The sequence below is a fragment of the Rosa chinensis genome, chromosome 5 (genome assembly GCF_002994745.2).
Source record: "Rosa chinensis cultivar Old Blush chromosome 5, RchiOBHm-V2, whole genome shotgun sequence".
Lineage (NCBI taxonomy): Eukaryota > Viridiplantae > Streptophyta > Magnoliopsida > Rosales > Rosaceae > Rosa > Rosa chinensis.
The window spans coordinates 86,322,021-86,349,472 of NC_037092.1; the positions used below are offsets into that span (position 1 = coordinate 86,322,021).

At 39.0% G+C, this 27,452-nt stretch overlaps 2 protein-coding genes across 8 annotated transcripts; one reads left to right on the forward strand and one right to left on the reverse strand.

The window, feature by feature from the left end:
* Nucleotides 1–1,662: 1,662 nt before the first annotated feature.
* LOC121049626 lies at nucleotides 1,663–5,541 on the forward strand. 4 transcript variants are annotated; one of them, XM_040507463.1, is made up of 4 exons: nucleotides 1,663–3,572; nucleotides 3,655–3,732; nucleotides 3,845–4,120; nucleotides 4,392–5,541. In XM_040507463.1, exons 1-4 carry the CDS (start codon nucleotides 3,528–3,530, stop codon nucleotides 4,494–4,496), a joined length of 504 nt encoding a protein of 167 aa, XP_040363397.1. In that variant the 5' UTR covers nucleotides 1,663–3,527; the 3' UTR covers nucleotides 4,497–5,541. The 4 variants fall into 4 exon arrangements, 1 of the variants encoding a protein (XP_040363397.1); XR_005800942.1 differs by having other exon boundaries at nucleotides 3,845–5,541; XR_005800940.1 differs by having other exon boundaries at nucleotides 1,663–4,120.
* A 109-nt stretch (nucleotides 5,542–5,650) lies between these two features.
* LOC112164583 (disease resistance-like protein DSC2) lies at nucleotides 5,651–16,171 on the reverse strand. Of its 4 annotated transcripts, none has more exons than XM_024300819.2 (12): nucleotides 15,520–16,171; nucleotides 14,717–15,418; nucleotides 11,833–14,625; nucleotides 11,124–11,255; nucleotides 10,100–10,360; nucleotides 9,389–9,520; nucleotides 7,462–7,518; nucleotides 7,193–7,350; nucleotides 6,877–7,002; nucleotides 6,486–6,561; nucleotides 6,204–6,281; nucleotides 5,651–6,053 (listed from the first exon to the last, which is right to left on the reverse strand). In XM_024300819.2, exons 1-8 carry the CDS (start codon nucleotides 16,035–16,037, stop codon nucleotides 7,263–7,265), a joined length of 4,683 nt encoding a protein of 1,560 aa, XP_024156587.1. In that variant the 5' UTR covers nucleotides 16,038–16,171; the 3' UTR covers nucleotides 5,651–6,053; nucleotides 6,204–6,281; nucleotides 6,486–6,561; nucleotides 6,877–7,002; nucleotides 7,193–7,262. The 4 variants fall into 4 exon arrangements, with proteins under 4 accessions (XP_024156587.1, XP_024156586.1, XP_040363396.1 ...); XM_024300818.2 differs by having other exon boundaries at nucleotides 6,204–6,284; XM_040507462.1 differs by having other exon boundaries at nucleotides 6,204–6,311.
* Between the last annotated feature and the right edge of the window lie 11,281 nt (nucleotides 16,172–27,452).

Sequence of the window (27,452 nt, forward strand, 5' to 3'; positions counted from 1 at the left end):
TTCACACCCTAACTTTTCTAACTCTTGCCGATTCACACCCTACCGTTAATTTTTAGATTTTTCATCCAATTTCTCCGTTAACTTGTTGGGCATTTTCGTCTTTCCAATTGACACCCAAAAAAAAAATATTTAAGCATACGTTAAGTAAGAGTATGAGACTCTTTTTTTTTTCTTTTCTTGTCAAGAGAAATCAAACGACAAAAGCGAAGACATGAAGCTTTCATTGTAGAGATGAAGCGGTCTTTTCTTTTCTTTTCTGAATATGGAATGGAGAAGGTGAAGCTAAGGAATAATGGAGATGTTCCAAACTACTGTAAGTGACTAACCTCTAGATTTTTCCATGTCTTTGAGTTCTAGAGAATTTTAAATTAGGGTTCTCTGAAGACGTTGATTTAGGTGGACTGGTGTATGGATCCAAAACTCTATTCTTTTGTTTGGTTTGTTCAATATCAATTAGGGTTTCTCAATTGTCTTTTGTGTTGATCAAACAATTCAGACCAAAAAAAAAAAAAAATCAAACAGTTATACGAAAGAATATAGAGTTGAGAGTTGTTTATGTAAATTTGTGTGTTTCTTAATCTAAAATATGCATAGGCTTGCAGTCAATAATGCAGGAGAAGACTTGAAGTCGTAAGTGAACTTTGTCATTCAGTTTCCTACTTCAATTGATTTTAGGGCCAGTCAACAACAACTAGACTACTTTATTTTAGGGTTCTGTTCATGCTTTAACAGTTAACTCCTTGGATTACAATTTTATGTTATCTAGGTCATTTAACCATTCAAACTTACCCATAATGTGGGTTGATCAGCATTGCATTCTTGTTCTGCATATATATATAGTCATTCATTGTTATTTAATTAACTAATTAATTTTTTTTTTTTCCTTTTTTGTGTGTGTTTTCTACAGCTGATCCAGACAATTTTACTCTTGAAATTAGACATGGGGGTGTATTTTCTAGTGGAGAGTATGTGGGTGGTTCTGTATGTTGGGCAGACAACTATGACGTTAACTTATTTAGCAAGTGGGACTTGGCAGTAATTGCTAGAAATCTTGGATATGATATTGAGAGAATTCAATACTTTTTCTACCATAAAACTGATGGTTTGGTAGAGATAGATAGTGACATAAGGGTTCTAGAGTGTTCACTAAACCAATCCACTAGATAAGTTTCTGTTGCCTATATTAGTGATTGCATAGTTTTGGATGAAACTCTTGCATTTAATGAAGAATCACAAGTTACTCATCATGTTCAAGCTGACAATGGAGCGGGTGCATATGGGGATGATAAAGCGGATTATGATATAGGACTTGATGTTAATGTCTTGGCAGATAATGATTCGGACGGAGATTCCAGCAATGATGAAGATGTACTAGATCCTGAAGATGCACAGTGGTTTGTGGATGAAGAATATGTTCAGAGCGATGAAGATATGAGGCAGTTCAAGAGTTGTGTTGTAGATGAAATTGAAGTTGATCATCATGTGGAACCTGGAGAGGAGTCTGATGATTGGGCTATGGACAGCGATGATCTTGAGAGCCTTGATGAGAGTTCAAGTGATGAGGAGGTTAATGAGACTGTTAAGTACATGAAGCCTAAGAAAAAGCAACCAAAGTTCAAGCAATATAGAAGAGATACTGACTTACAAGATCCATACTTCAAACTGGGTCTGGAGTTTCCAACTATGACACAATGTAGGGAGGCCATAAGAGAATTGTCTATCAAATCTGGAAGGCCACTAAGTTTTGACAAAAATGATTCTGACAAGGTTATAGTGAAATGTAAAGGACAATGTAAGGGAAGTTGTCCATTCAAAATATATGCATCTATGGTTGGGAATGGTCCTACTGTGAGGGTCAAGACTTATGAGCCATTGCATCACTGCGGGAGGTCAAAAAAAATAAAGCATGCTACTTCTACTTGGATAGCAGACAGGTTTGATGAGGTCTTCAGATCCAATCCCAAAATAAAACCTAGAGACTTTATTCGAATGGTGGCTAAGCAGTACGGGATTGATGTTACACTTGATCAGTTTTATAAGGCCAAGGAAAAAGCTAAGAGGAGGATACAAGGTGGCATTCAGGAGCAATATGCGGTACTAAGAGATTATGGTGAAGAATTAAAGAGACTTAACCCGGGCAGCACTGTTAAAATTAAAACTGAAATGACTGAAGAAGGGCCTGTATTTAAGAGAATATATATTTGTTATGCAGCTCTAAAGAAGGGTTTCATTGAAGGTTGTAGAAAAGTAGTAGGATGTGATGGGTGTCACATTAAGGGTCCATACAAAGGGCAGCTTCTAAGTGCTGTAGGGGTCGATGCAAATAATGGTATGTACCCGATAGCATTTGCCATCGTTGAAGTTGAAAATAGAGAGACTTGGATGTGGTTTCTGGAATACTTTATTAATGATGTGGAGATTTTAAATGCGGGAAATGGTTGGGTCTTTATTAGTGACAAGCAAAAAGGTCTACTTGATGCTATTGAAGAGTTGATGCCTCAAGCGGAACATAGGCATTGTGTTAGACACCTCTACAATAATTTTAAAGGTGCTGGTCACACAGGACTTGCATTGAAGCAAGGTATGTGGGCAGCTTCGAAGTCCACTACTGTTCCTTGGTTTGAAGAAGAAATGGACAAGGTATTAAGGCTGTGTAAAGATGCTCATGACTGGTTGAGAAAAAGGGCTGCAATTCATTGGAGTAGGTCGCATTTTAAAACTGAGGCCAAATGTGATATACTCCTTAACAATCTTTGTGAAGCATTCAATTCTGCCATATTGGAAGCAAGAGATAAACCTATCCTAACAATGCTGGAGAGGTTGAGAATGTACTTAATGCTGAGGATGGCAAAGCAAAGGGAGTTGAATTGGACACAACCTGTTGGACCAAGAATATTTGGTATTATCGAGAAAAACAGAGAACTGAGTAATAATTGCTATGCTGAATCTTCCATTGGAGGCCATTTCGAGGTCACTCATCTTCATGGAAGAAAATTTTATGTTAATATGGAGGATAGAACTTGTTCATGTAGAAAGTGGGACCTTTGTGGTATTCCATGTTCTCATGCAATGACTTGTCTTGGTTGGATGGATGCAAGTCCATATGATTTTGTACATAACCATTACAAGAGGGAGGCTTATGACCGAGCCTATGGTTACTTCTTTTGCCCAATGTCCAGTCAAGACTTGTGGCCTAAAACTGGTGGCATGCCGATTCTTCCACCACTCTATCACAAACAACCAGGAAGGCCCAAAAAGAGAAGAATTTTAGAACCAAATGAGATTCCCAAAGGTGCAAAAAAGCTACAGAGATATCATGCCCCATCTAAGTGCACACTTTGTAAAAATGAAGGTCATAATAAGAGGACATGTCCTCAGGTATGTATTCTAACCTTTCATTTGTAGTATTGTACTATAACTTCAATATTAAATAAAATTTTCATGTAGCTTGTTCAACATTAAATTCCTTATGTTCTCAGAGAGGACAAGCACTAGAACCTCCTCCTCATGTTCCAGCGAGCGAAAATATGTACAAGGCAAGTGGAACAGCAAGAGGAAGGGCTAGAGGAACCGTAAGTTTAAAAGCCTCTTTGTTTAGTTTAATGTAAGTAATGGCTTTGGTGAATGATTTGAGAAATTGTAGTATCCTTACAGGGCACAAATAGAGGAAGAGGTATTGGAAATTCAATTATGATGGAAGAAGCACAATTTGGACAAGGAACAAGAGGACAAGTTAGTCAATTAAGTCTATATACTAGCATACTTAACTTATGTTTGTTTGTTTAAATTTTTTATTTATTAATATTTTTTTAATTTTCACTTTTAAATTTGCAATGTACTGTAGGGAAGACATGGTGTTCAATATGTTAGAGTTGGGGGGACTAGAGGAGGAAGAGGCCAATTTGTTGCTCCAACAAGAGAAAGAGGACAGTTTGAAAGCTTTATTGGAAGGTCACAATCTACAAGTTTCGGTACTAGAGGAGGAGGACAAACATTTGCAAGTGCCGGAAGAGGAAGAAGCCAATTCATTGCTCCAACAAGAGGAAAAGGGCAACCTACAAGCTTTGGTAATGGTGGAGGACAAGCTCTCCCAGGTATTGAAAGAAGAAGGGGACAATATGTAAGTTCATTTAATTATTCAAAGAACTTTTATTTTGCGTTGGATTATGAGTATGACAAGTTTTGGGTTAACATTGTATGTCAAAAATAAGCTAGTCTTTTTTTTTTTTTGGTTACAAAATAAGCTAGTCTTTTGCATTGCGGTATATGCTATGAATCATCCTTAAATTTATGTGGAAACTCTTTTTATTTATTTATTTATTTTTCATTTTTAATACTGTCAAATAACAATATACTGAATTTTACTTTTATTGTCATACTTTGTTTTCTAGGTCAATCGTGCCACTCGTATAACTCAAGTGACAATGCATTCTACAATCAGTACTGAAGCTACCGCATCTCAACCAATTTCTAAAGCTAGTGACAATGCATTCTAATGCATTCTACACTCGTATTACTCCTGCCAACAACAACACACATTGGAAGCTATAGAATATAAATTAGTGGTCTTTGTTAAAATTTCAAGTACGTGGTGAATCTATTAGGATATATAGTTTAACTGATGAAAGAACAGAACATTGTTTTAGTATTTGTCTTACTATTAGTTGAAGTGTTGATTATGCCTTCATTATGGAAAACCAATGTGCTATCAAATTTAGCTCTTTAATTTAAGTGAAGGGATTATGTAAAAATTCTAGCATTGTTTTGTGTGAAAGTTAATCATGACTTGAATATTTGGATTTTAGACTTGATTATTTTGGCTGAGATAGCTCTAATTGTAATGAACTATTGAATGACTTATTATTCAATTGCGTTGAGGAACCAACAATTATGGTTTTGGTGAGAGGGAGTATGATTTACAGTTTTAGGGTTGATATCTTTTTTGTTGGTGTTAAGAGTTAAAAAAAAAATAAAAAAAATAATAAAAAAACCCTCATTTGTATGTATTGATATTCTTGAACAATTGGTTTGTTTAGTGTTTTTTTTTTTTTGGATGATGATTGGAAAGACGAAAACGCCCAGCAAGTTAACAGAAAAATTGGATGGAAAATCTAAAAGTTAACGGTAGGGTGTGAATCGGCAAGAGTTAGAAAAGTTAGGGTGTGAAAAATCAAAATTAAAATGTCAGGGGGTAAAATGACAGCTATGAGAAAAGTTAGGGGGTAATTTGACTATTTTGCCAAAAAAAAAACTAAATACGTTACTAGAAAAAGATGATTCTATTTAGACCTCTAGACTCCACTAATTTTTGTAACGATTTAATTCCTAATTTATAGAAAACTAAATAACAAAAACAAATATAGAAAATCCACAACCAATTTTGTCTCCATCTTCTTCTCCCTCACCCTTTCTCTCACCTGGGTTTCTTATTAGCTATCAAATTAATGGTATGCCTATTCTTATATATATTCATAATCAAGACCCAATTGTTAGAATTTAATTATTGATTAGTAATTTGATATATATGTGACTGATAACTCTTCCCCTGCGTTTGCACCGTTCTTGAAAGTTTCAGCTCTAAGAACCAAGCTTCTTATTGAGGTTTGTGATCTTGTCTTGATTTTTCTCTTTATCTCTGCCACCATTCAAATTCAAGGAATACCCTTCATTTAGACAGTTGGTCATTAGTCCATTGCAATTGAGTTTCAAAAAAAATCATATTCCCATTGAACTTCATACCCAAAGCATGAATTAAATATCTAAACTTGGATTCTTGGAATATAGTACTATATGTCCTTCCTCCAAACGATTAAACAATAGGCTTAGGCTATAAGGATGTAACTAAGGATGTAGCCAGAACCCAGAGAAGTGGTGTGGAGGTCGACAAGAATAAAATAAAATATAAGGGGACAAGACTGGACGACTAAGGGAGAAATATTGAAGAGGATTTCCAAATAGTAAATGAGGAGGTCTAACTAAAACTACCCTACTACAATTATATCCTCTAAACAGCTGCAGATAGAATATAAATTTTGATAATTGGTTCTTGTTGCCTGCAAAGTGAGACAGAAAAATGCTTCAGCCCAAATACATCAGACAAATAGGAAGTTGATACCTGACATGCTTTGAGAGCTATAAGAGCTTGGTACAAAATTGCTTCTTGAAAACCAAGAACATAAATAATTAAAGGAGGGAAACATTACCTCAGAAACTTTATGATTGAGATGGTCCAAATCAACATCATCAGAGTAGGATAGTCTTGCTCCTGCAACTGCACTCCACTTCTGCACATTCAATATATAAATACAATGCTACCATAACCAAACAAATGAAAAGAAAGTTAAGTACCATTATGCGACCAATAAAGCAATTATGTATCCAATTTACTCACAGCACTCATCCATCCAATTCCAACAGCATTGCTTCCAAAATATATGAAGAACTAAAGAAAATGCTAAGCAGCAAGTACACAAGTGAAGACTTACAGTTTTCCAACCATCTCGGTTAAGAAAAAGCTAAGCAACAAGCACTTTTGTATACATCATCAGTTTCAACAGCAATCTGGGATTGATAGATAAGTATTAGAAAGGCAGAAATTTCGTATAAAACAAAACTTCTTTCAGAATAATCTGAGAGCATATAACAAAAATATTGAATGACCTGAACATATAACAAGATGGTTATGGTGTACTGTAAAATGTATCCACCAAGAAAAATTGGGCTATGAACATATAACAACATATTGCAAGTACCATTAGCATCAATACTCCAAATAGCAGAACCCTCAAAATTGAAAACATAATTGAGATCAAATGATTCATAAATCTGAATCAAAGGATATCTGAATCAACACATGAACATAGGTAGAATTCATACCCAGAAATACAACTGAAATACTCAGATCTGGTCCTTAGCCATCTATCTGGTCTTCATTATCTTGGCTATCTCGATAACGTCATCAAGGCAGATGTAATAGATGAGAGCGTGTAAGCAAAATTACACCTGTAATGATGGGCACTATCAATTTTCCAGATTTGTTATTCAAATTGATAGTTCCTTTACCAATAAAAAATTGCAGGGCCAAGCAAATATGATAAAAATGGGACGTTATGAACTCTCAAGAATTATGCTTCAAGAGCTCATCATAATTCCAACAATCAAGCTTAGCAGCAATTGAATACAAAGAGATTACCTGGCTGAAAAGAATATCATAGGTGACAAAGTAAATCAACTCGTCTCTGCAACATTTCCTTCCTTTGATATCACAAACTTGCTCTTAGTTCTTTGGGCCAGAAACAGACTGAACATTGAATACAGACCACTGAAGTACCAGGGTACATTGATGAAAATCTGAACCCAAAAACAAAAAACCCACATCATAAACATCTCAAAAATCAGAGTCCCACAACATAATTAACAACCCAGGGATTTAAACTAGTAGACAAAAAGAAAGAAACTTACAACTGGCACCTCAGTGGCATCATGAAGAATAGGAGTGATAGTCCATTCACCCTTGCCCTAGAGATTAACAAAACACAAAAAAACGTCAATTTCGAACAACAAAGTCAGAGAATCAAACCGTCAAACAAGTAATCTGGGTTATGAAACGGTACTGAATCATGGTCAAGGATAACAGCAAAATCTAAGGACGAGAGCATGATAAAATTAACACACATATGATCTAAAACATCAAAATAACAAAGTAATTCCAAAACATTTCAGATCTGAAACAGAAAATCAATGCAAGCCAGATCTAAGAGGCATACCTAGCTCGAGGTCCGCAGCCACCGGAACAGAGAGCTTCAGTGCGACGGACACTGACACCATGCTGGTGGAGATCAGCACGATCTTCAGAGAGAGTAACCAGTTGTTGCACGAACTCAGTCACATTTTTAGCGGTTGATAGGATCAAGAGCACGACATTTTCCGGCGAGAGTTTTGTTTTGAGAGGTTGGGGATTTGGGAGGCAAAGAGAGAGCGTGGGATTTGAATGAAATTGGAGCTGATGGACCAAGAGGTAGGCTCTGGAGTATGATGAAGAAACTGAACAAAAAAGCTGTGAGAAACTATTTATATCGTGATATTAGAGTTTGGTATCTGACCTAAAGCAAAAACGACGTTGTTTTTACAGGTTCGGTTCGGTTTGGCTCAACTCGGTTTTTGACACCCTAAAACCGAAAACAGAAACGAACCAGTTCGGTTCAGTTCGGTTTTTTTTATTTCGGTGCGGTTTCTTTTCGGCTTATTTTTTTTCGGCTTCGGTTCGACTTTCAGCTCTGTTTTTTTCGGTTTTCGGCTTCGCGAACTCACCCCTAAGAACAGGAGAGAGAAACCAAAGAAACAAAGTGGATGTGAAGGAAAAGAGATCGACCATTAGATCTGAGAAAAACACGTGTCGTCATCTTGTAAAAAACTTAAAAGGTTAGGAGGGGAATTTACTAAGGAGAGGATCCTCTCCCAATTTGATCAGATGGTGGTAGGCTTGAGGGTGCAGTGGAAGACATATGACATGTATGGTCACCTCTGTATATTACTTCAAATGTTAAGGGATCATTGTCAAGCCTCTGAACTTCCTTCTTGGCTGGGCAATTGTATAAGTTTTGGTGGGTACACCTATAGTAGCCCCTAAATTCATTGAAACACATCATACAGTTAATTAATTTTACGCTTTGATAAATTATTCTTTGTGAATTGCGTATATGAAATTAAAAAAATTTACTAAGTAGATGATACTTAAATTTCAAGATTACAAATACATAATTTAACATCAAGTTGACGAATACGTGGAAAGAACTAAACACAATGTATCAAATTGGCTAAGTGCTAAAGAGATCAAAGGCAAGGGACCAAAATGCATGTTACTATCCATTGATCAATTATAAGTTTGGCTATAACCCGGCCAATTGAAGATTTAGATTAAAGAATACATATGATCGACTATGATATTGAGGTAGACATTGTCATTTGACCAATAGAACATTCTCAGGTCAATGCCCATCCTTGGCAGAAGTCTGCCCATTTACCAAGTATCTTGCAACTTTTGGGAATTAAAGATCATTTGACAATTAAGTTCCGGTACAAACTAATTGATGTTGCTGACCAAGTCAATTTCTGGTCAACTCTTGAATATTTCATAAGGTAAAACCTAGCAGGAATAATATGACACTCACCAACTTGAATCAAATTGGTAAGAGCTTAATCTTCTAGGTAATCACTGAAGCTATAGCTAGCACACATAGCTTTCCTGGTAAAACCCAAAAAGTTCTTTGTAAAATGTAGAAGCTTGCTTACTTTTCAATTGAAAATGTCAAATTAATTTTCCATTTTTCAAACCAATACAATAGATGAAAACATAAATATAATCTTCGTTACAAAGTGAATTACATACCTTGGGAAACTGCAGCCCATGATCTCCTTCTGGCCGTATTTTCGCCAAGTGAAGCCATCATCCGGTGGGATTTCAGTACTCCCGATCTGAGGTGCCGGCACGGTCAATTTACGAATTTCCCCACGGTCCCTCCTACATGTTTAAGTAATTAGATGAATGTAAGAACACTAATCCACAGTAGCTCAAACTATAGCCACAAATACAATACATGCACACATGAAGTTGCTAAGCAATTTACAGCTATCTAGCTCGTCTTGTACAGTAAAAGACATATGAACGTAGAAAAATGCATTCTATGTTTAAAGTCGCTATCCCAGAAGCAGAGCTAGCATGGTAATGCTACTCTACTTACCCAACATTTTTCCTCAATTCTTCTTCGCAAAACATACCATGAAACCAGCCAGATATGATTTTTGTATCATAGCAAATGTCAATGCAACTTTGTGGGTGATAATTGAATTCATATCAAAGTAAGCTTTTATATTTAATAAGAAGCTTTTATATATTTATTTATTATGATAACTCTATATTTCCTTGGGGTACTAATACATCTGTAATAACTAACCTTTTATATTTGTTTATTATGGCATGGCCACAATTATATACAAGATCCAAGAAAACCAACATGACTCAGGTGGCGACCCATGTTGATCAGCTTTTCATACTTTGTTAAATAAAAAAGCAAAAGAAGAATGGTCTGTACAGACATACCTTCTCTTTACAATGTCCAATTGTTGTGGATGATTGAATTGGACTTTGTTCCTGCTATGGAAGCCAGACATTGAAAACTGGGGGAACCTCTCCACAGTTTGATCAGATGGTGGTAGGCTTGAGGGTGCAGTGGACGACATATGACATGTATGGTCACCTCTGTTTATTACTTCAAATGTTAAGTGATCATTGTCAAGCCTCTGAACTTGCTTCGTGGCTGGGCAATTGTATGAATTTCGGTGGTTACACCTATAGTAGGCCCTAAATTCATTGAAACACGTCATATAGTTAATTATAGGGTTTGATAAATTATTCTTTGTGAATTACGTAGATGAAATAAAAAAAAATTACTAAATAGATGATACTTAAATTTCAAGATTACAAATACATAATTTAACATCAAGTTGACGAATACGTGGAAAGAACTAAACACAATGTATCAAATTGGCTAAGTGCTAAAGAGATCAAAGGCAAGGGACCAAAATGCATGTTACTATCCATTGATCAATTATAATTTTGGCTATAACCCGGCCAATTGAAGATTTAGACTAAAGAATACATATGATCGACTATGATATTGAGGTAGACATTGTCATTTGACCAATAGAACATTCTCAGGTCAATGCCCATCCTTGGCAGAAGTCTGCCCATTTACCAAGTATCTGCAACTTGTGATCATGGGAATTAAAGATCATTTGCCAATTAAGTTCCGGTCAAAACAATTGATGTTGCTGACCAAGTCAATTTCTGGTCAACTCTTGAATATTTCATAAGGTAAAACCTAGCAGGAATAATATGACACTCACCAACTTGAATCAAATTGGTAACAGCTTAATCTTCTAGGTAATCACTGAAGCTATAGCTAGCACACATAGCTTTCCTGGTAAAACCCAAAAAGTTCTTTGTAAAATGTAGAAGCTTGCTGACTTTTCAATTGAAAATGTCAAATTAATTTTCCATTTTTCAAACCAATACAATAGATGAAAACATAAATATAATCTTCGTTACAAAGTGAATTACGTACCTTGGGAACCTGCAGCCCATGATCTCCTTCTGGCCGTATTTTCGCCAAGTGAAGCCATCATCCGGTGGGATTTCAGTATTCCCGATCTGAGGTGCCGGCACGGTCAATTTACGAATTTCCCCATGGTCCCTCCTACATGTTTAAGTAATTAGATGAATGTAAGAACACTAATCCACAGTAGCTCAAACTATAGCCACAAATACAATACATGCACACATGAAGTTGCTAAGCAATTTACAGCTAGTTAGCTCGTCTTGTACAGTAAAAGACATATGAACGTAGAAAATGCATTCTATGTTTAAAGTCGCTATCCCAGAAACAGAGCTAGCATGGTAATGCTACTCTACGTACCCAACATTTTCCTCAATTCTTCTTCGCAAAACATACCATGAAACCAGCCAGATATGATTTTTGTATCATAGCAAATGTCAATGCAACTTTGTGGGTGATAATTGAATTCATATCAAAGTAAGCTTTTATATTTAATAAGAAGCTTTTATATATTTATTTATTATGATAACTCTATATTTCCTTGGGGTACTAATACATCTGTAATAACTAACCTTTTATATTTGTTTATTATGGCATGGCCACAATTATATACAAGATCTAAGAAAACCAACATGACTCAGGTGGCGACCCATGTTGATCAGCATTTCATACTTTGTTAAATAAAAAAGCAAAAGAAGAATGGTCTGTACAGACATACCTTCTCTGTACAATGTCCAATTGTTGTGGGTGATTGAATTGGACTTTGTTCCTGCTATGGAAGTCAGACGTTGAAAACTGGGGGCACCTCTCCACATACAAGTATTCCAGTAAAGGGCACTCAATAGCATTTCCAGTACTACCACAGAACCTTGTGAACCTTGTGAGTTGTGGAAGCTTTATCAAAGTTAAGTTCTTCAATTCTGGAAAAACAATCATATTGTCTACTGTGTCCTTACTTGCTTCAATAATGCTGTCCAACATTGGGCAAAGCTCGACTGAAAGATCTCCCAAGTGCAAAAAACATTGAGCTACATCAGCTGTGAAGAGAGTCTCCAGTTCAAAGCACCTGGAAACTACCAAACTCTGAAGATTCCGGAAGACTGCACAATGAGCAGGACCATTCCATATCTTTATTAGTTTCCCTAGATTCTCCAATCTCATTTCTATCAATTCGGTCAAAATCAACTGTTTTGGCTCAAGCTCTTCACATCCAAAAATATATTTTAATTCATCCATCTCTTCACAAATCAGTTCTTTCAGATTTTGTAATCTCTGCAGCAACTGTGACGGGAGGAGTGCATCCACCAATTCATAGCAATGTTTCACCTTCAGTAACCTAAGATTGCATAGAGACCCAGGTGGCAATTCACCAACACATAACTCCTTCAGGCAATCCACTTGAATGAGATGCAACTCTTCCAAGTTTTGAAACACTGGTTCATTCCGAAAGCGTGTCACTGTGTTCATCAACACTTTCAAGTTCTCATTGGGCCCAATAACAGATAAATACTTCAGTGCATGTAATCTCCCGCAGTCAAATTCCACAAGAATGTTATCTAATCCCCAACACATTATGTACTGTAGTTTCTCTGCTTTCATTGTCACCACATTGATAAACCAACCCGGTAAGGCATTGATGCTTGTATCAAGAGTCAAGGCTCTTACAAAAGCGGGTGAAGAACTTGAAACCAAGGACCCTTTTCTGATTGATGGGTCTCTGCTGATACAAATATCAAACTTTACCCAGTTTGGCTCAACCTCCACATCTCTAGGCAAACATTTAGCATCAGATATGAAGACCTTCAAAACGTTTAGATATGACAAGCCAGTTAACTCATCAAACGCAACAATAATTTCTTCTCCTGCTCCCTCAACTTTACTCCTCCAGTCTGCAAAATTACACTGCATGTATAGTTCCTCTAACGAAGTAAGGTTGCATATCACTTCAGATGGAACATTATCAACATAATCACCAGTGATGTCTAACATCCTTAGATGGTTCAAATCTCCAATTTCTTTTGGCAGTTCCACAAGAGGAAGTTCTTTCATACTAAGAATCTCAAGTTTTTTCAAGTTTCCGAGTATGGATATGTTATCTATGGTTGACAAGCAACCATCTAGATACAAGGTCTGGAGGTTGATCAAGATATTGAATGATGTGGGTAGTAAAGAAATTCTGGTTTGGCTTAGATCTAATACCCTCAACACATTCAGACTCTGAAAGAAACATTCTGGGATCACATTCAACCAAACATTACTTTGCAGAAACAAAATCAGGAGTTTCGGACATACCAACTCTTCAGGAAGCTTGCAAATTTTATTCCTAATTAGTGAGATAGCAGAGTAGCCGTCATGTGCACTAATACTTGGCCATTCCTTTAACTGACAATCAGCTTGTACAAAAAACAGTGGGCCATCCTCGGATGACGAAACCCGTATGGCCACATCCCGAATGACATCATGCATCTTTACACATCCGTCCCGTTCAGATTTCAAAAGTAAGCCACAATCTTTAAGGTACTTGACCACTGAATATGCACTAGCTCTGGCATCATGCATTGTGCTGGAATCTTGAAACAATCCTTTCCCCATCCCATATTTTAGCAAGTCTTCAATTTGGATATCATAGTCTTCTGGGAATAGGCAACAAAGCAAAAAGCATGACCTGGCATCATCAGATATTAAGTAATCATAGCTTAATTTTATACAATTGAACGCTACTTTCCCATCTTCAAGGTTGGCAGGTTGAGAAGCCTCTAGTCGTCGAGCTGCTTCTGTCCAGTCATCCAAACACTTATCACCAAGTGCCTTCGCAACTGCTATCAACGCAACTGGAAGACCAGCACATGCTCTAGCTACCTTCTTTGCAACATCACAAAAATTGGTTGATTCAAAAGACATTCTTGCTTTGTTCACAAATAAGGTCCAAGAATCTTCTTCTGATAAGACATCAAGAGAAATGTTTGACTGGCACTTCATGGCACAACAGACATTCTGTGTCCTTGTGGTGAGTAGGACTTTGGAATTGCATCTTTGAAGCTCGTGGTAGCTGGGAATTCCAATGTTGGACAAATCTATTCTCTCCCAAATGTCGTCCAAGATTATAAGGATCCTATTTCCTCTCCTTATATTCTGCATCAATCTACGGGATCTTCCAATTTCTGTCTCCTCCTCGAACATAAAACCCAACATATCTGCCAATGTGCCTTGAATTTTTCTCAAGTTGGGGATTTTGGATACAACAGCCGTGATCACATGCTGGAACATCCCATTATTCTGAACTGCTTCACTAACATGTTCAACCATGGTTGTTTTTCCAACACCTCCGATTCCGTAGACCCCAACGGCAGTGACCTTATCATCTGTAAGCGCCTTCATAACCTCATTCATGGCTGTTCTTCTTGATTCAAATGCTTCAAAATCTCCGGTGGACATTGTAAACTCAATTTCAATAGGGTGTACTTTACTGCACACAAAATCCACAATATTGTCCACAAGTTCTCTATCAGTCCTACAAGGAAGGAAGAATCAAAGGTCAAATAATCATCCATTATGAAAATTAATAATATATCTAAAACCTGTAGTCTCATCATGATACTTACTTGTAAAGCTTTGCATGCCACCCAAAGAGACTGGCTACATGGTTTAAAACATCTATCAAGCGCTTCACCTTGTCTGATGTGTGTCGCCTAGAGCTTTCATGCTTATCGAAAGCTTCTCCAAAACTCCTCTTCCGGTACCGTACATCAGAGGGTTCCACATTATAAAAAACTGGAAGAATTCTGCCCTGGTCTTCCATGCACTCACAGATTTTTGTAAGTTCATGCAAACACCAAGTAGAAGAAACGTAGTCTTGCGAGAGAACAACGATTGCAAACCTTGATTTTTCAATTGCCTTTATGGAAGCGCCAGAAATACTATCCCATACTTGAAGATCTAGTTCATCCATGAATGCATTGATTCCTCTCTTTTTTAGACAATCGTATAAATGGGAAGTAAAACCCCTTCCAATATCTACACCCCTGAAACTCAAATACACATCATACTTCCACTCAACAGCTGATGATGAAGAAGACTCCAACGGGTTTTTCAGGGTTATCTTGCCTCCGCCTCCCATCCCGTAGACCCCAACGGCACTGACCTCATCATCATCTGTAAGCCTATCCATGGCTTGTGTTGTTTCTTCAATTACTTCAGGACCTCTCGTATTGATTTCAATAGGTTGTACTTTTTCGATTTCCACACCAGATTGTACTTTGTAGCACACGGATTCCAAAATGGCTTCGACAAAATCTCTGTGAGTCCTACAAGGAAGAATTAAGGGTCAAATAATGGTCAGCTATATTAATAAGCACAAGTATTATAACTCTTTAGTAATTGAGATAGCCAGTCTCATGATGCTTACCTGTAATCCCGTGTATTCAACCCAGGCAAACTGCCCACTTTTCTTAAGGCATCTCTCCACTGCTGGACCTTCTCCGACGTGTATTGCCCATACTTTTCATAAATGGCGAAAGCATCTTGAAATTGCCCCCGTTGATTTCTTACATCAATAGGGTCGACATAATAAACTGGAAGAATTCTGGTGCCGTCCTCCATGATCTGACAAATCTTTGTAAGTTGCTCCAAACACCGAGCAGAAGAAGCATAATTTGAAGTCAGAACAACAATTGCGAGCCTTGATCCTTCAATTGCCTCTAGGAGAGTGGGAGACATATCATCCGCTGCTTCAAGATCTGAGTCATCCATGAATGTTGTGATTCCCCTCTCTTGCAGCTGATAGTATAAATGGGACGGAAAACCCCTTAGAAAGTCAGTACCCCTGAAACTCAAAAACACGTCATACTTCCAGCGACGAGCTGTTGATGATGGTTCAGCTGATGAAGGAAGAGAAGCATCAGTTTTTTTAGGGATCGAGGCCATTGAAAACACCCAGGAAGAAAAAACCGAGGTGTCGAGAACAGGCAAAGAAACCAAAAGCAAGGGGAATAATGGAAGAGAGACGATCTAAAATTCTAGGTCGACTCCGTGAGGCGTGAATACAAAGCCCCAAATTTTATCGCGTCATTGTTTATATTTTCAACCACAGATTTCATCTTATCGTGTCTTCAATATAGTGCAACTAGTCCTTGCTCCTTTTACAGTTTTACTCCAGTAAATATTTTTTCTTATCAGTAATATGACTGCCAATATCTTTAATTTGTTGTAGAGAAACTGAATTTGGGAGGAATTTGCTGTGTATTCTCATTGATAATAGGGGCCACTTTATATAGAGGATTACAATGCATAGAATCTCAATCATACAAGGAAAGTAATTCTACATTGATTAGGATTCTAGATCCTTCTAATTAAATCCTATTACCACTAGGTCAAGTAACCTAGAGTTTGGGCTAAACACAAATTAGGTTTTCCTTGAACACTCCCCCTTGTGTTGCCCAAACGCGGTGCTTCTCTCGTTGCCTCGTTAAAAACCTTGCCGAGTAACAAAAACCCAGTGGGACAAAAATAACCTAGGTCGAAGGGCAAAAAGAGCACAACACACCCTTCACGATTCGAGACGAACATGTAAACATCTCCCCCTGATGACTACGATCATGGGAGTTCAGATAATTTCCGCAAGCCAATTCTTGCCACATGTTTCTCGAACATGGAATTGGGCAATGAATTAGTAAACAAGTCTGCCTCACTGTCCTCAGATCGAACCTAGTTCACTTTGATCTCGAGGAGTGTCTGTTGTTGCTGATTATGCTTGGTGTTGTCGGTTTTGATGTAGCCTTGCCTCATTTGTTCAAAAGAAGTAGCATTATCCTAAATGCTCGTAGGCTCATCTGTGGTAGACTTCAAACCACAATTGTTCCAACATGCGTAATTATGAATCCAATCCATATTCATTCACAAACCACTTCATGAAGAGCAATGATCTCTGCATTGTTCGAAGATATAGTGACTACAGTCTGTTCTGTAGACCTCCAAGATATCACGGTCTTTTCCCATAGTGAACACTTAACCGGATTGGGAATGACCATTGTGTGGGTCAGAGAGATACCCAACATCAGCAAAACCTTCCAAAACACATGTCGTTTTGGGATGGGGATAGAGAACGCAGGCCAGCGTTGGCGGCGTTTTTGGTGTGTTATGGGTCCGAATCCATCATCTCTCTATAGGGATAGAACAAGCCTATATCATTCATACATCTCAAGTATCGAAAGATATCTTTTACACCAATCCAATGGCGTCGCGTTGGCGCAGAGCTATATCTAGCTAACAAGTTCATGGTAAATGGGATGTCCGGTCTTGTGCATTGAGCTAGGTACAATAATGCGCCTATTGTACTTAACTAGTGCATTTCTGCCCCTAGCGCATCTTCGTCATCATCCTTCGAACGAAGAGGATCCTTTTCAGGATCAAGACTACGGACGATCATGGGGGTGCTTGAAGGCTTGACCTTGTCAAAATTCCTAAGCATCTATCGACACGATGCTCAAGTTCCAAACCGAGACATAATCGTATTCTCCCAAAATCCTTCATCTCAAACTCGGATTTCAAGTGTTCAGCGGTTTCCCTTAACTTTTTAAGGGCTTCTAATGAAGATCATGTCCAACATGAACCGCGATAGAATCCGAAACTTGTCATAGAAACACGTGGGCATATCCCTTCCCAATCAAGTAGTCACTTTAGTGAGCGTTTCAACCTCTTTGTAAACGCGCTCCATGGTCTAGAGCCACTTGATTTGGGTAAATGAAGTTCGCCATGAACCTTCATGTATATTCCGTATCTAGATCCCTATAGAGATACGTAGTGACCATATTTGTAAGCTACATGTTCAGTTATTCGGAAACTACCAAACTGACAGGGTAGTGGAGTGCAATGACATCCATTACGAGAGAATATGTCTCATCGTAGTCGATTCCAGGGCGTTTTGTGAGAAGCCTTGCGCCATAAGGCGAGATTACCATCTCTTTTTCTTACTACGCTTTCTAACGAAGACCCATTAGTCAACAGGTTTTATATTAGGAGATGTCGGCATCTCTAGCTCGAAAACCTTCCTCTTCGTTAGAGAATCCATCTTAACCTGGATCGCATCTTTCCATTTAGGCCAAATTTCTCTACGTTGGCATTCATTCATCAACGGAGCGTGGTTCGATATCATCTAACTCAAAAACTCATGCGCAACAGAATACGCAACTATATCATCAATTCTGATGGAGTTTCTATCCCACGTCTCATGTACACTAGTGTAAGTTTCATAGAGCTCTTTATTCTCAGGAATAGGTTCTGACGTTGAGGCATCCCCCAACGATAACCATAACCCGGAAGATACTCATGAGACGGATTTTGAGTCTTGATGATCAAAGGATTGGAATGTGCCAAAGTATCCTTCGAACCCACGGGCCTCTCCACGCATCCTAGCTGGGGCCATGGCCTGTAACGCCAGAGTGCCACTCTCTTTGGCATTGGCGCCATGCCTACCTCCGTGTAGGGTGGCGCTACGTCCTCTCGTCCTTCCTTGCAGGCATATTTGCTGCATATTTGTGTGATCTCGTCACTTTAATAGGGATCAAGATGAGACATAGTGGGGACAGACTACGACAATTCCTGTTGTTTCTGTTGAACATTCGGTGTTCTTATCTCCCCCTAACGACTGGAAGACTGTTTCATCAAAGTGACAACCCGCAAATCTAGCGGTAAAGAGATCGCCTTGCAAGGGCATTAAGTGGCGGACGATTGTTGGAGTCCCAAATCCAACGTAGTTGCCCATTCGTCAGTAAGGACCCATCATAAAGCGTTGTGGCAGCGCAATTGGCACATAAATAGCTCACTCAAATGTGCGTAAGTACAAAATACGTGTACCCAGTCACTAGCTGTAACGCAGAGGTACATTGAGTGGCGGTAGGTCGTAGACGAATTAGCATAGCTGCATGCGATATTGCATCACCCCAAGCGGATGTAAGAAGATTGGTGCGCATTACCAATGTTCGGACTACCATCGTAGTCATGTCCGCGAGACCAATTGGGTGTGTACATGGGAATGTGATGTCCAACATCAAGCCCATTGGAATATCCATCGAAAGTCTTTCGATGTAAACTCTCTAGCATAGTCAAATCCAATTGACTAAAAGCATGATTTGGGGAGTGAGCCCATTGTCATATGATATATGCTAGGAGTGTAGCATAAGCAGCATTTATAGGTGGACAATGGCACAACACGTGACCAGCGTGTTTGCGTGTCAACCAACATCATAAAATATTTAAGCGTTCGCAAGTTGGTTGAATTAATCCACAAAATCCCTATGGATTCTTTGTAAGAACAGAATGAGTAATGTCATATCCTTTGCATAAGACGGTCTCAGTCCTAATTTCCCTAAGAAAAAGGCTTAGTAAAACGAGCGAGAGGCTTTAGAAGCAACCAATGAGAATTTTGGTTAGGCCTGGGCGTCTGAAACGCTATTTTGAAGCAAGTTGGTGATTGCAGCATCACCTAGGGCGCCATCACCATGATGGACGCCATCCATGGAGTCATGGATAGGGACTACGCCAGCCCTAGGCTAGTGGTGGACGGAGGCGGTGCCCTAGGCAGCAGCGTCGGTCACACTTAGTCTAAGAATCAACTTTTGATTCATGCTTCATTTCGCTCGAGAGAAAAGATGTCCGTGTGAAGTCTTTTTGTAGACGGATCATCATATCATGACTAGGATGATCTATCATGTCGTGACAAAGCCAATATGTGTCTAAATCCAAGAGATCTTCTCTCATAACTTTATTGGATTTAATAGCTCGAATAGTGACATAAAGTCCACTAGAGAGACACATAAACTTCTCTAAGATGCGTTTTTGTTCGCAATCGTTAGAGGTAATGCAAAGGAACTCATTTCCGTTCTCTACATGCATTTTCGCATGGAATTCATTGGCTATTCATAGGGTGCTATTTGCCCTAAGAGCGTAGAGAGTTTCTGTGACAAATGTAATCAAGGTGCCATTTGGCAAGTGAAACTTGGGCTATTCCATGTCCTTGAATTAATATTGATGGCCTAGCCATCGTAGTCACAAAGTCATATGCTCATAATCAAAACGGAGTCATAATGAAAAGAACTCGAAATTTTATTCATAAGCCAATGGAATACATCATTGTTTCTATGATCAAAGAAAATCTAATCCAATAAAAAGTAATATGGCAATTGCCTACATCTCTTGGAAAATAAAAAGACTTAATCAAAATCGCCAGTTTCTGGGTCTTGATCCTTGTAGTCTTCCACCCTTAGATCTAGATCACTATCTTGATCTTCTTGTGCCATGTAATTTGCTTCCCTTGCTTCACGATACGTCTTGTATGCGTTTGCAACATTCTGGGGTGCGGTACATGTTTTGGCCCAATTTTCAATTGATCCACATCGAAAACAAACATCATTATGGTCAGGCTCCCTTGATCGAGGCGCCATTGGGGCTCGATTTGGACGACCTATCCTCTTGGTGGCGTTACCACCATGGTCGGAGGCTCCGCCTCTCTCTCTCTTCACACGTTGACCTCCATGGTTTCGTGCACGCCTCTCTTGGCGATTTCCTTCCTCTTTAGGGCGAACATATGGACCAGAATTGTCCCTACTCCTAGGGTTTCACTCCTTGGGTCCTCCATTGGGGGCGCGATTATAGTTAGACTCCGGAATAGGCTTAGTTCCCACGGGTCTAGCATTATAGTTCTTCACAAGAATATTGTCGTGCTTTTCAGCTACGTTCATGGCGCCAATGAGCTCATAAAACCTTGTGATACGTCCTGCATTTACATCAATCCGATAATTCTTTGAAATCATCAGTGCAGAGACGAGGAAGGTAGAGAGAGTCTTCTCGATCAACATCGTATCAGTTATGGCTTGGCCACAAAACTCCATCAGAGACTTGATACGAAGAGCTTCCGAGTTATAATCAAGCACAGACTTGAAATCACAAAAGCGGAGGCTATGCCATCCCACTTCTAAATCAGGAAGCAGGGAGTCACGCACGTTGCCAAATCCCTGCTCAAGTTCTACCCATAGCTTTCTTGGGTCTTCCTCATTGAGGTATTCATTTTGGAGCGCGTCATTCATGTGCCTTGTTATGAGGATTATGGCTTTAGCTTGATTTGCTTCAAAAGCAGTAGCTTGCTCAATGAAGAGCACGTTCTGACTAGGCTCTTGGATGGTTTCCAGAAGTCCTTCAGCCTTAAGATGTTGGCACACATCTCGGACCCACCTATGGTATCCTGCGCCATTTCTCTCGAGTAGAACAAAGTTCAACTTGTTCAGGTAACTCATCCTGAAAAACAACACAAGATTAGGGTTAGTTTCGGAGCGAAAAAGGCTACCACAAAAAACTATTAAATTTCTGAGCGTAGTCGCTTCCAAGAAATTAGGAATTTTCTGAGCGTAGTCACTTCCAAGAAAATCCGATTCCAAGAGGGGTTTTGGATTAGATCGAAACAACGATGTATGTGGTCGATCGTTTTCTTCTCAACAAACTCTAAGTTTGGAGGACTCTACAAGCTCCAAGCTTGGAGTGAGCACGAACCCCCACAGTTCGGCTATTGGTCTCCCCTATGTAGAGAAAGGGGGGTAGAAGAAGGCAGGTTGCAAGTCCCCGAGAAAAGAAGAAAAGAATGAAAAAAAATTTCAAAAACGGGAACTTTTAGAAAAGTTTACCTTAAAAAGATTGCGGAAAAGTGGTTGCCGAAAATTTACTGTAGCTGCCAGAGTTACTGTAGCTGACCGGAAAGTCGCCGGAAGTTGGCCTGAAAAGTCGCCCGAAAAGTGGCTGGAAGTTGGCCGGAAAAGTTGACGGCGGTGGTTGACCGGAGGGTTGACCGGGGTTGACCAGATTGCTGACGTGGCACTTATGCTGACGTGGCAGATGACTGGAGGCTGACGTGGCAGCTGACGTGGATGCGGATGACGCAAGGATGACGTCAGCTGGGTCCGGTTGTTGGGCTTCAGGCTGCTGGGCCTCAGGCAGCGACTTGGGCTCGGCTTGGGCTTCTCCTTTTTTTTTTTTTTTTTTTTTTCTCTCTTCTCTCTCTGCCGGTTCGGTTTCAACCTTTTCTGGTGGCCGGTTCGGATGATTCTAGGCTGGTTCCGGTAGAGGTTTTTCAGGTTCCGGGTTTCTGGGGTGGAGATGCTGCAGGAGGTCAAGTATGGCTACAGGAGGTGGTGAGGAAGACTTTGAACCGGGCAGGGGAACTTTTTGCTTCTTCCGGTGGCCGGTTCGGTGGTTTGCCGGCCGGTTCTGGAGATGGGGCCGCCGGTTTTGGACTCCTGGAGTTGAGATCTTCGAGTTGGGCGGCTGAGGTTTCTGGGATTTGAAGGCTACGAATTTAGGGTTTCAGGGTTAGGGCTCGTGCTGATAACGTGTTGTAGAGAAACTGAATTTGGGAGGAATTTGCTGTGTATTCTCATTGATAATAGGGGCCTCTTTATATAGAGGATTACAATGCATAAAATCTCAATCATACAAGGAAAGTAATTTTACATTGATTAGGATTCTAGATCCTTCTAATTAAATCCTATTACCACTAGGTCAAGTAACCTAGAGTTTGGGCTAAACACAAATTAGGTTTTCCTTGAACATAATTTTAATTTCTTTTACATTATTAACTTTGCCTTGCTTTTGATAAAAAAAAAAAAAAACAACAACTTTGCCTTGCTGGTTTGCAGATTCGGATCCATTCAGGGCATGTTTACTTACTTGGAATGGGAGGGAATGATTACGGGGTAAAAACATTCCTGCGTTTACTAACACATAAAGGAATCAGAATGATTCCGGGTAAAAGAATTCCTGCGTTTACTAACACATGAAGGAATCAGAATGGATGTAGGTCTCACCTCCTTATCAGGAATCGATTCCTGAATACTCAGGAATTCGATTACGAAGGGGGGAGATGGGTTTAGGAATCATTCATCCGGAATCAATAACGATTCCTTTCTTCTCTCATTTCACTTGTCTCCGATTCATGATTATTTTCCATTCCAAGTAAGTAAACGTGCCAGTTTGGTTTGCTATATGAAATGAAGTTTGCCACTTCAAGCTATTTAGCAATTGCTGCTAAAATAGATTTTCTAATAATAACTTTGTGCAGCGATTATTAACCAATTGCAATTGCCTCTTATTTTATTGTCTGTCAAACTCTGTTTATCACTTTGTACCCAAAAAAAAAAAACTCTATTTATCACTGTTAAGGTTGATTGGCATATTTCCAGCACATACCATGTAATGTTCCCAGCAACTTTCTGAAACCATTACTTTAGTTTAATTGTTAGAATATGTGTGAGCCCCGGAAATATTTAAGGTTGTAAAGTGGAGTTATTCGATATTTAATTTATAATTTCGATGATAAGCAAGATGCTTGGGATTATTTTTCGAAAATTTTCACAATGTTACATCTTCGATTTAAGGGATTGATATTAAAGTATGCAATGTCACGAATCAGTGAGTATTTTCAGGAACTTTTTCGGACATGGAAACTATTTGTTATGAATTTCTAAAGTTGGAAAGTTATATAAATTCATTTTTTTAAGTTATGAATTTCAACCAACTCTTCTACTCTATCAACTTGAACTGGCATCCACACAAAATATTAAAAGTAATTATTAAGATGCAGTTTTACTCAACAGAAAGAAGAAGTGCTAATTGAAACTGAAAAAGTTAGCAGTTCATCAAAATGGATTCTTTGTTTGTCTGGCCATTTTGAGGCATTTATCCAAGATGTAGATTACTAACTTAAGGTGCCTTCCAAATGGTTTGGACTTTTATAGTAAATCTTAAAGATACAACCTGGATTAGTAATACAAGGCTAATATGTGAAAGTCGAGCAATGCATTAGCATAGGAGCTACATGTCAACAAGATACAAAAGCAAAATGTGACATCAATCACCGTGAAACCCCCTAATTCTGATTCTTTCTGATCAAATAGAAAAAACTAATAGAAACCCACCAAGAATAGAAACTGTAAGAGCTGACTGATAATGAAATGAAAGGGCGGGTAATCAGAGAAAAAAATGAGAAACACTCCTTTCCCATCAACTAGTAGTGATTAAGTTTACCCTCAATCATTAAATCAAAGAAGCAAATCACTCATCAAACACAATCCACTGCAGAATCATCAAGTATTGGGGTACAACCTTTTGGAGGATTGATAAAATTTTAAACTAGCCTTTATTCTGTCATGGTTATTCCGGTTTATTTTAGCACAACCCTTGATTTTTTATTTTATTTTTCATTTCTCTGCATGTCTCTTAACTGTAAAGGAAAAGCAGAGGAAAATTCAAAGTAAAACCTAAACTAAAATGCAACACCAGACTACAAATATCATGCTAAAGTAAAAAACTAAAAATGGTTTGACTATGTAATGTATCAGATTTCTCCAAGGGTCTACAAATATTCATTACCTCATGTATCATTAGAGTAAAGAAACACAAATTCACTAACTCGCCAAGTGTTCACAGTTCACATGAACATTTTTGTGTTTATATGATCCATCTGCACAAATCCATCTAAGAAAAAGATAATGAGGATCAGTCATGACGAATGATAACAAGCAAAATTAAGAATGAAAAATAAGGTTAGTAACTTAAATTCTTCTTTGGGAGATTGGAGAGACTACTTTCATTCCCTTAATCCCGCATAATAGCATTATAACAGTATTCTTTTTCAGAACCCTTTGGATGATTGGGTTGTATTTGAAACAGAAATTGAGGCTTTTGGAGTTCAATGAATCTTATGAGTTGAATTGAACTATAATATGTCAAAATGAATCTATGAATTGGATCCGATGCTCACTGATCGGTTAAAATTGAAGGTACACTTTTATTCAGAACCAAAAACTGGTCCTTTTAACAAATTTACAGCCAATCTTGTAAGGTGTATAATGGGAATTAGTATTCTAACTTAATCTGCAGACATTTTCATTTGAAACAAGGGAACCAATGAATAGCACTTAGAAAGCTGGATAATTCAGACTAGACGCAGGACAAATGGTATGGCAACAAGTGGACAACACAGCTTTTGGCTCTCAGGGATGGACTCACTTAGATTATTCATTAGGTTGTTCAAACTTTAGGAGTTAGGTTATTGATCAAGATGCAGTTTAAAAGACCGGAAACCCCAGTTAACCTATGAAAAATAGAACTGATAGTAAAAGGGACACTAATATGGGGTGCTCAAGGCTAAATATTTAGGGAAAAACTCTGTCAAAGTTACTGCTACACTTCTGCCTATATTTAACCTTTCTAGAAGATGTTAGGTTAAGCTAATTTTTGCTCATATTAACCTCTTAGATCTTCACCTAAACATTGCCTATCCATAATAAGGAGCAAAAACGTGCTGAAGAAGCTGTAGAAACCGGAGCTATGACATAATTTCGCCTGGCAATGAATATTCAAATCACATTTAGCAAGTGAATTGGAGAATCAAATGTGCAAAATTAAATCTAAAGCTAATATAAAACAGGCACCCAATAGATAATGATCTAACACATACATACTCCAGCTAGAAAATTAAGCTAAAGACCTCTTTTCATTGGCACTTGCATGATTTATGAAGGGGTATTAAAAAGGAAGTGCAACAATCAAACGGTCAAACCATCTCCTATTGTACATTGAGCTTTCACTAGTATTCTAGCTGGTTTTGTTCCGCAGCGTCTGTCAGGTGACTCAGGTCCTTGAATCGAAAGTCCGAGTAAAATAGAATAACTACAATGATGATAGCATGAATTAGTTACTGATGTTACTACAATTTCAGGACAGAGATATACAAAGAGAATTTTTTAGAATAAAATACAGACATTAGACATAATCGTGAGCATATCAACTGATCTCTTCATTGTCAGGAAGTTATGAGATGGCTGTTGGAATCTCTTTAGGCAGTTATTTTTAATGACGTGCTATATTAGCACATCAGCTAGATCAATCAACTATTTCAGCCTCAAATGATAGATCACCAACCTTGAATATGTTGACAAACCAGTCTCAATATCAATGATATCCAAATAGTAACGTAACACTAGCCGCTAAACGCGAGAGAGAGAGGGAAGAAAACCCTAGTTCGAAAACTTCAAAGTTTGACGGCATGGAGGAAGTGGATGAGATGGCTATCCGACTGGCTTCTTCTCTTGGACTGACAAATGTGTGTAGGCCGGTGGATCTTCGGTCGGCTCGTGGAGAAGGTTTGCTGCGTTCGCAGACGTATCTGGTGGGGAAGTTGTTGACGGCTATGGCTTTTAACAAAAGATCGTTCATGGGCATGTTCCATAGTGCATGGTTTTTGATTGGGTGGTACACTGCTCAGGAACATGGAGATTGTTTCCTGTGCACCTTGACAGATCCAACTGACCGCAACCGCATCCTTCGCGGTGGTCCTTGGGGTTTTGATAGAGCTCCGGTTGTCCTAGCACCGTATGATAGGGTGGGAGCGATCAAGGATGTCCCGCTCTCGATCTTAGCCTTTTGGATCAAGGTACGTGGGCTGCCACCAAACTTTCATACCGATCGGTGCTTGCGAAGAATTGGTAGTGCTTTGGGGCGGTATATGCAGAAAGACATAACAGAGTTTGGAGGGGGAAGGATTTGTATCCGGGTTGAGATGGATCTTTTGCAACCTGTGATTTTCCGACGTAGCTTCACTGTGGATGATGGGATTGACGTAGATCTGGATTTCTTCTTTGAAAACCTCTATGGAAGATGTCAAGATTGTGGTTTGATTACTCATGTGGGTTTACCATGTGCTGGGCCGCCCTTGCCGGCGGAGGTTAGGAGTGAACAGTAGCAGGCACGGCGAGACCTTGACAGGGTGTTGAGCCGTGTGGATGTGTCTCCCCATGTTGGACCAATGGTGTTTGGAGCACAGGCGAGTCCACAAGTTGGACTAGAGAGATTTCTGCCAGTAGCTAAACTGAAGGGGAGGAAGGAAATCAAGCGTAAAATTGTTACCGGCGGTGGTGAAGGCAGTTCTGGAGTCCGCAAGGAACCAGTGCCTGAGTTGGTGGAGATTGGCAGTGAACCAACTTCGGGGGGTCCAGGGCAGGAGCTGATTGGCAGTGGTAGTTCTGTGGAGAAGGAGATGTTGGAGGCAGCTTCGAGTTTTGGTATGAGTCGGAAACGTCTGGACGAAGAGGATAGCTCTCCAAAGAAGCTGTGACTGAGTCCAGTAGTAGGTAGGACAAACTTGGATGCTATGACAATGGGATTGTGTCTTGTGAAGCCTATGAAGGAAGTATACAAGAAGAGGCCGGGAAGGCCAAAGGGGGCAAAGAATAAGGCAAAGGAGCTTAAGGTAGTGCATGCTTCCGCTATGAAGAAGTCACCGGCAAAGAAGATCAA

Bases quoted from the DNA above. Each gene is read 5' to 3' on its own strand.
- LOC121049626 (XM_040507463.1), top strand. From the start codon at position 3,528: ATGTACAAGGCAAGTGGAACAGCAAGAGGAAGGGCTAGAGGAACC. The intron at 3,573-3,654 runs GTAAGTTTAAAA...GTATCCTTACAG, and splicing joins GAGGAAGGGCTAGAGGAACC to GGCACAAATAGAGGAAGAGG. The intron at 4,121-4,391 runs GTAAGTTCATTT...TTTGTTTTCTAG, and splicing joins AAAGAAGAAGGGGACAATAT to GTCAATCGTGCCACTCGTAT.
- LOC112164583 (XM_024300816.2), bottom strand. From the start codon at position 16,037: ATGGCCTCGATCCCTAAAAAAACTGATGCTTCTCTTCCTTCATCAGCT. The intron at 9,521-10,099 runs GTATGTCTGTAC...TTAAACATGTAG, and splicing joins TTGGACATTGTAAAGAGAAG to GAGGGACCGTGGGGAAATTC. The intron at 8,626-9,388 runs GTATGTAATTCA...CAATGAATTTAG, and splicing joins ATGGGCTGCAGTTTCCCAAG to GGGCTACTATAGGTGTACCC.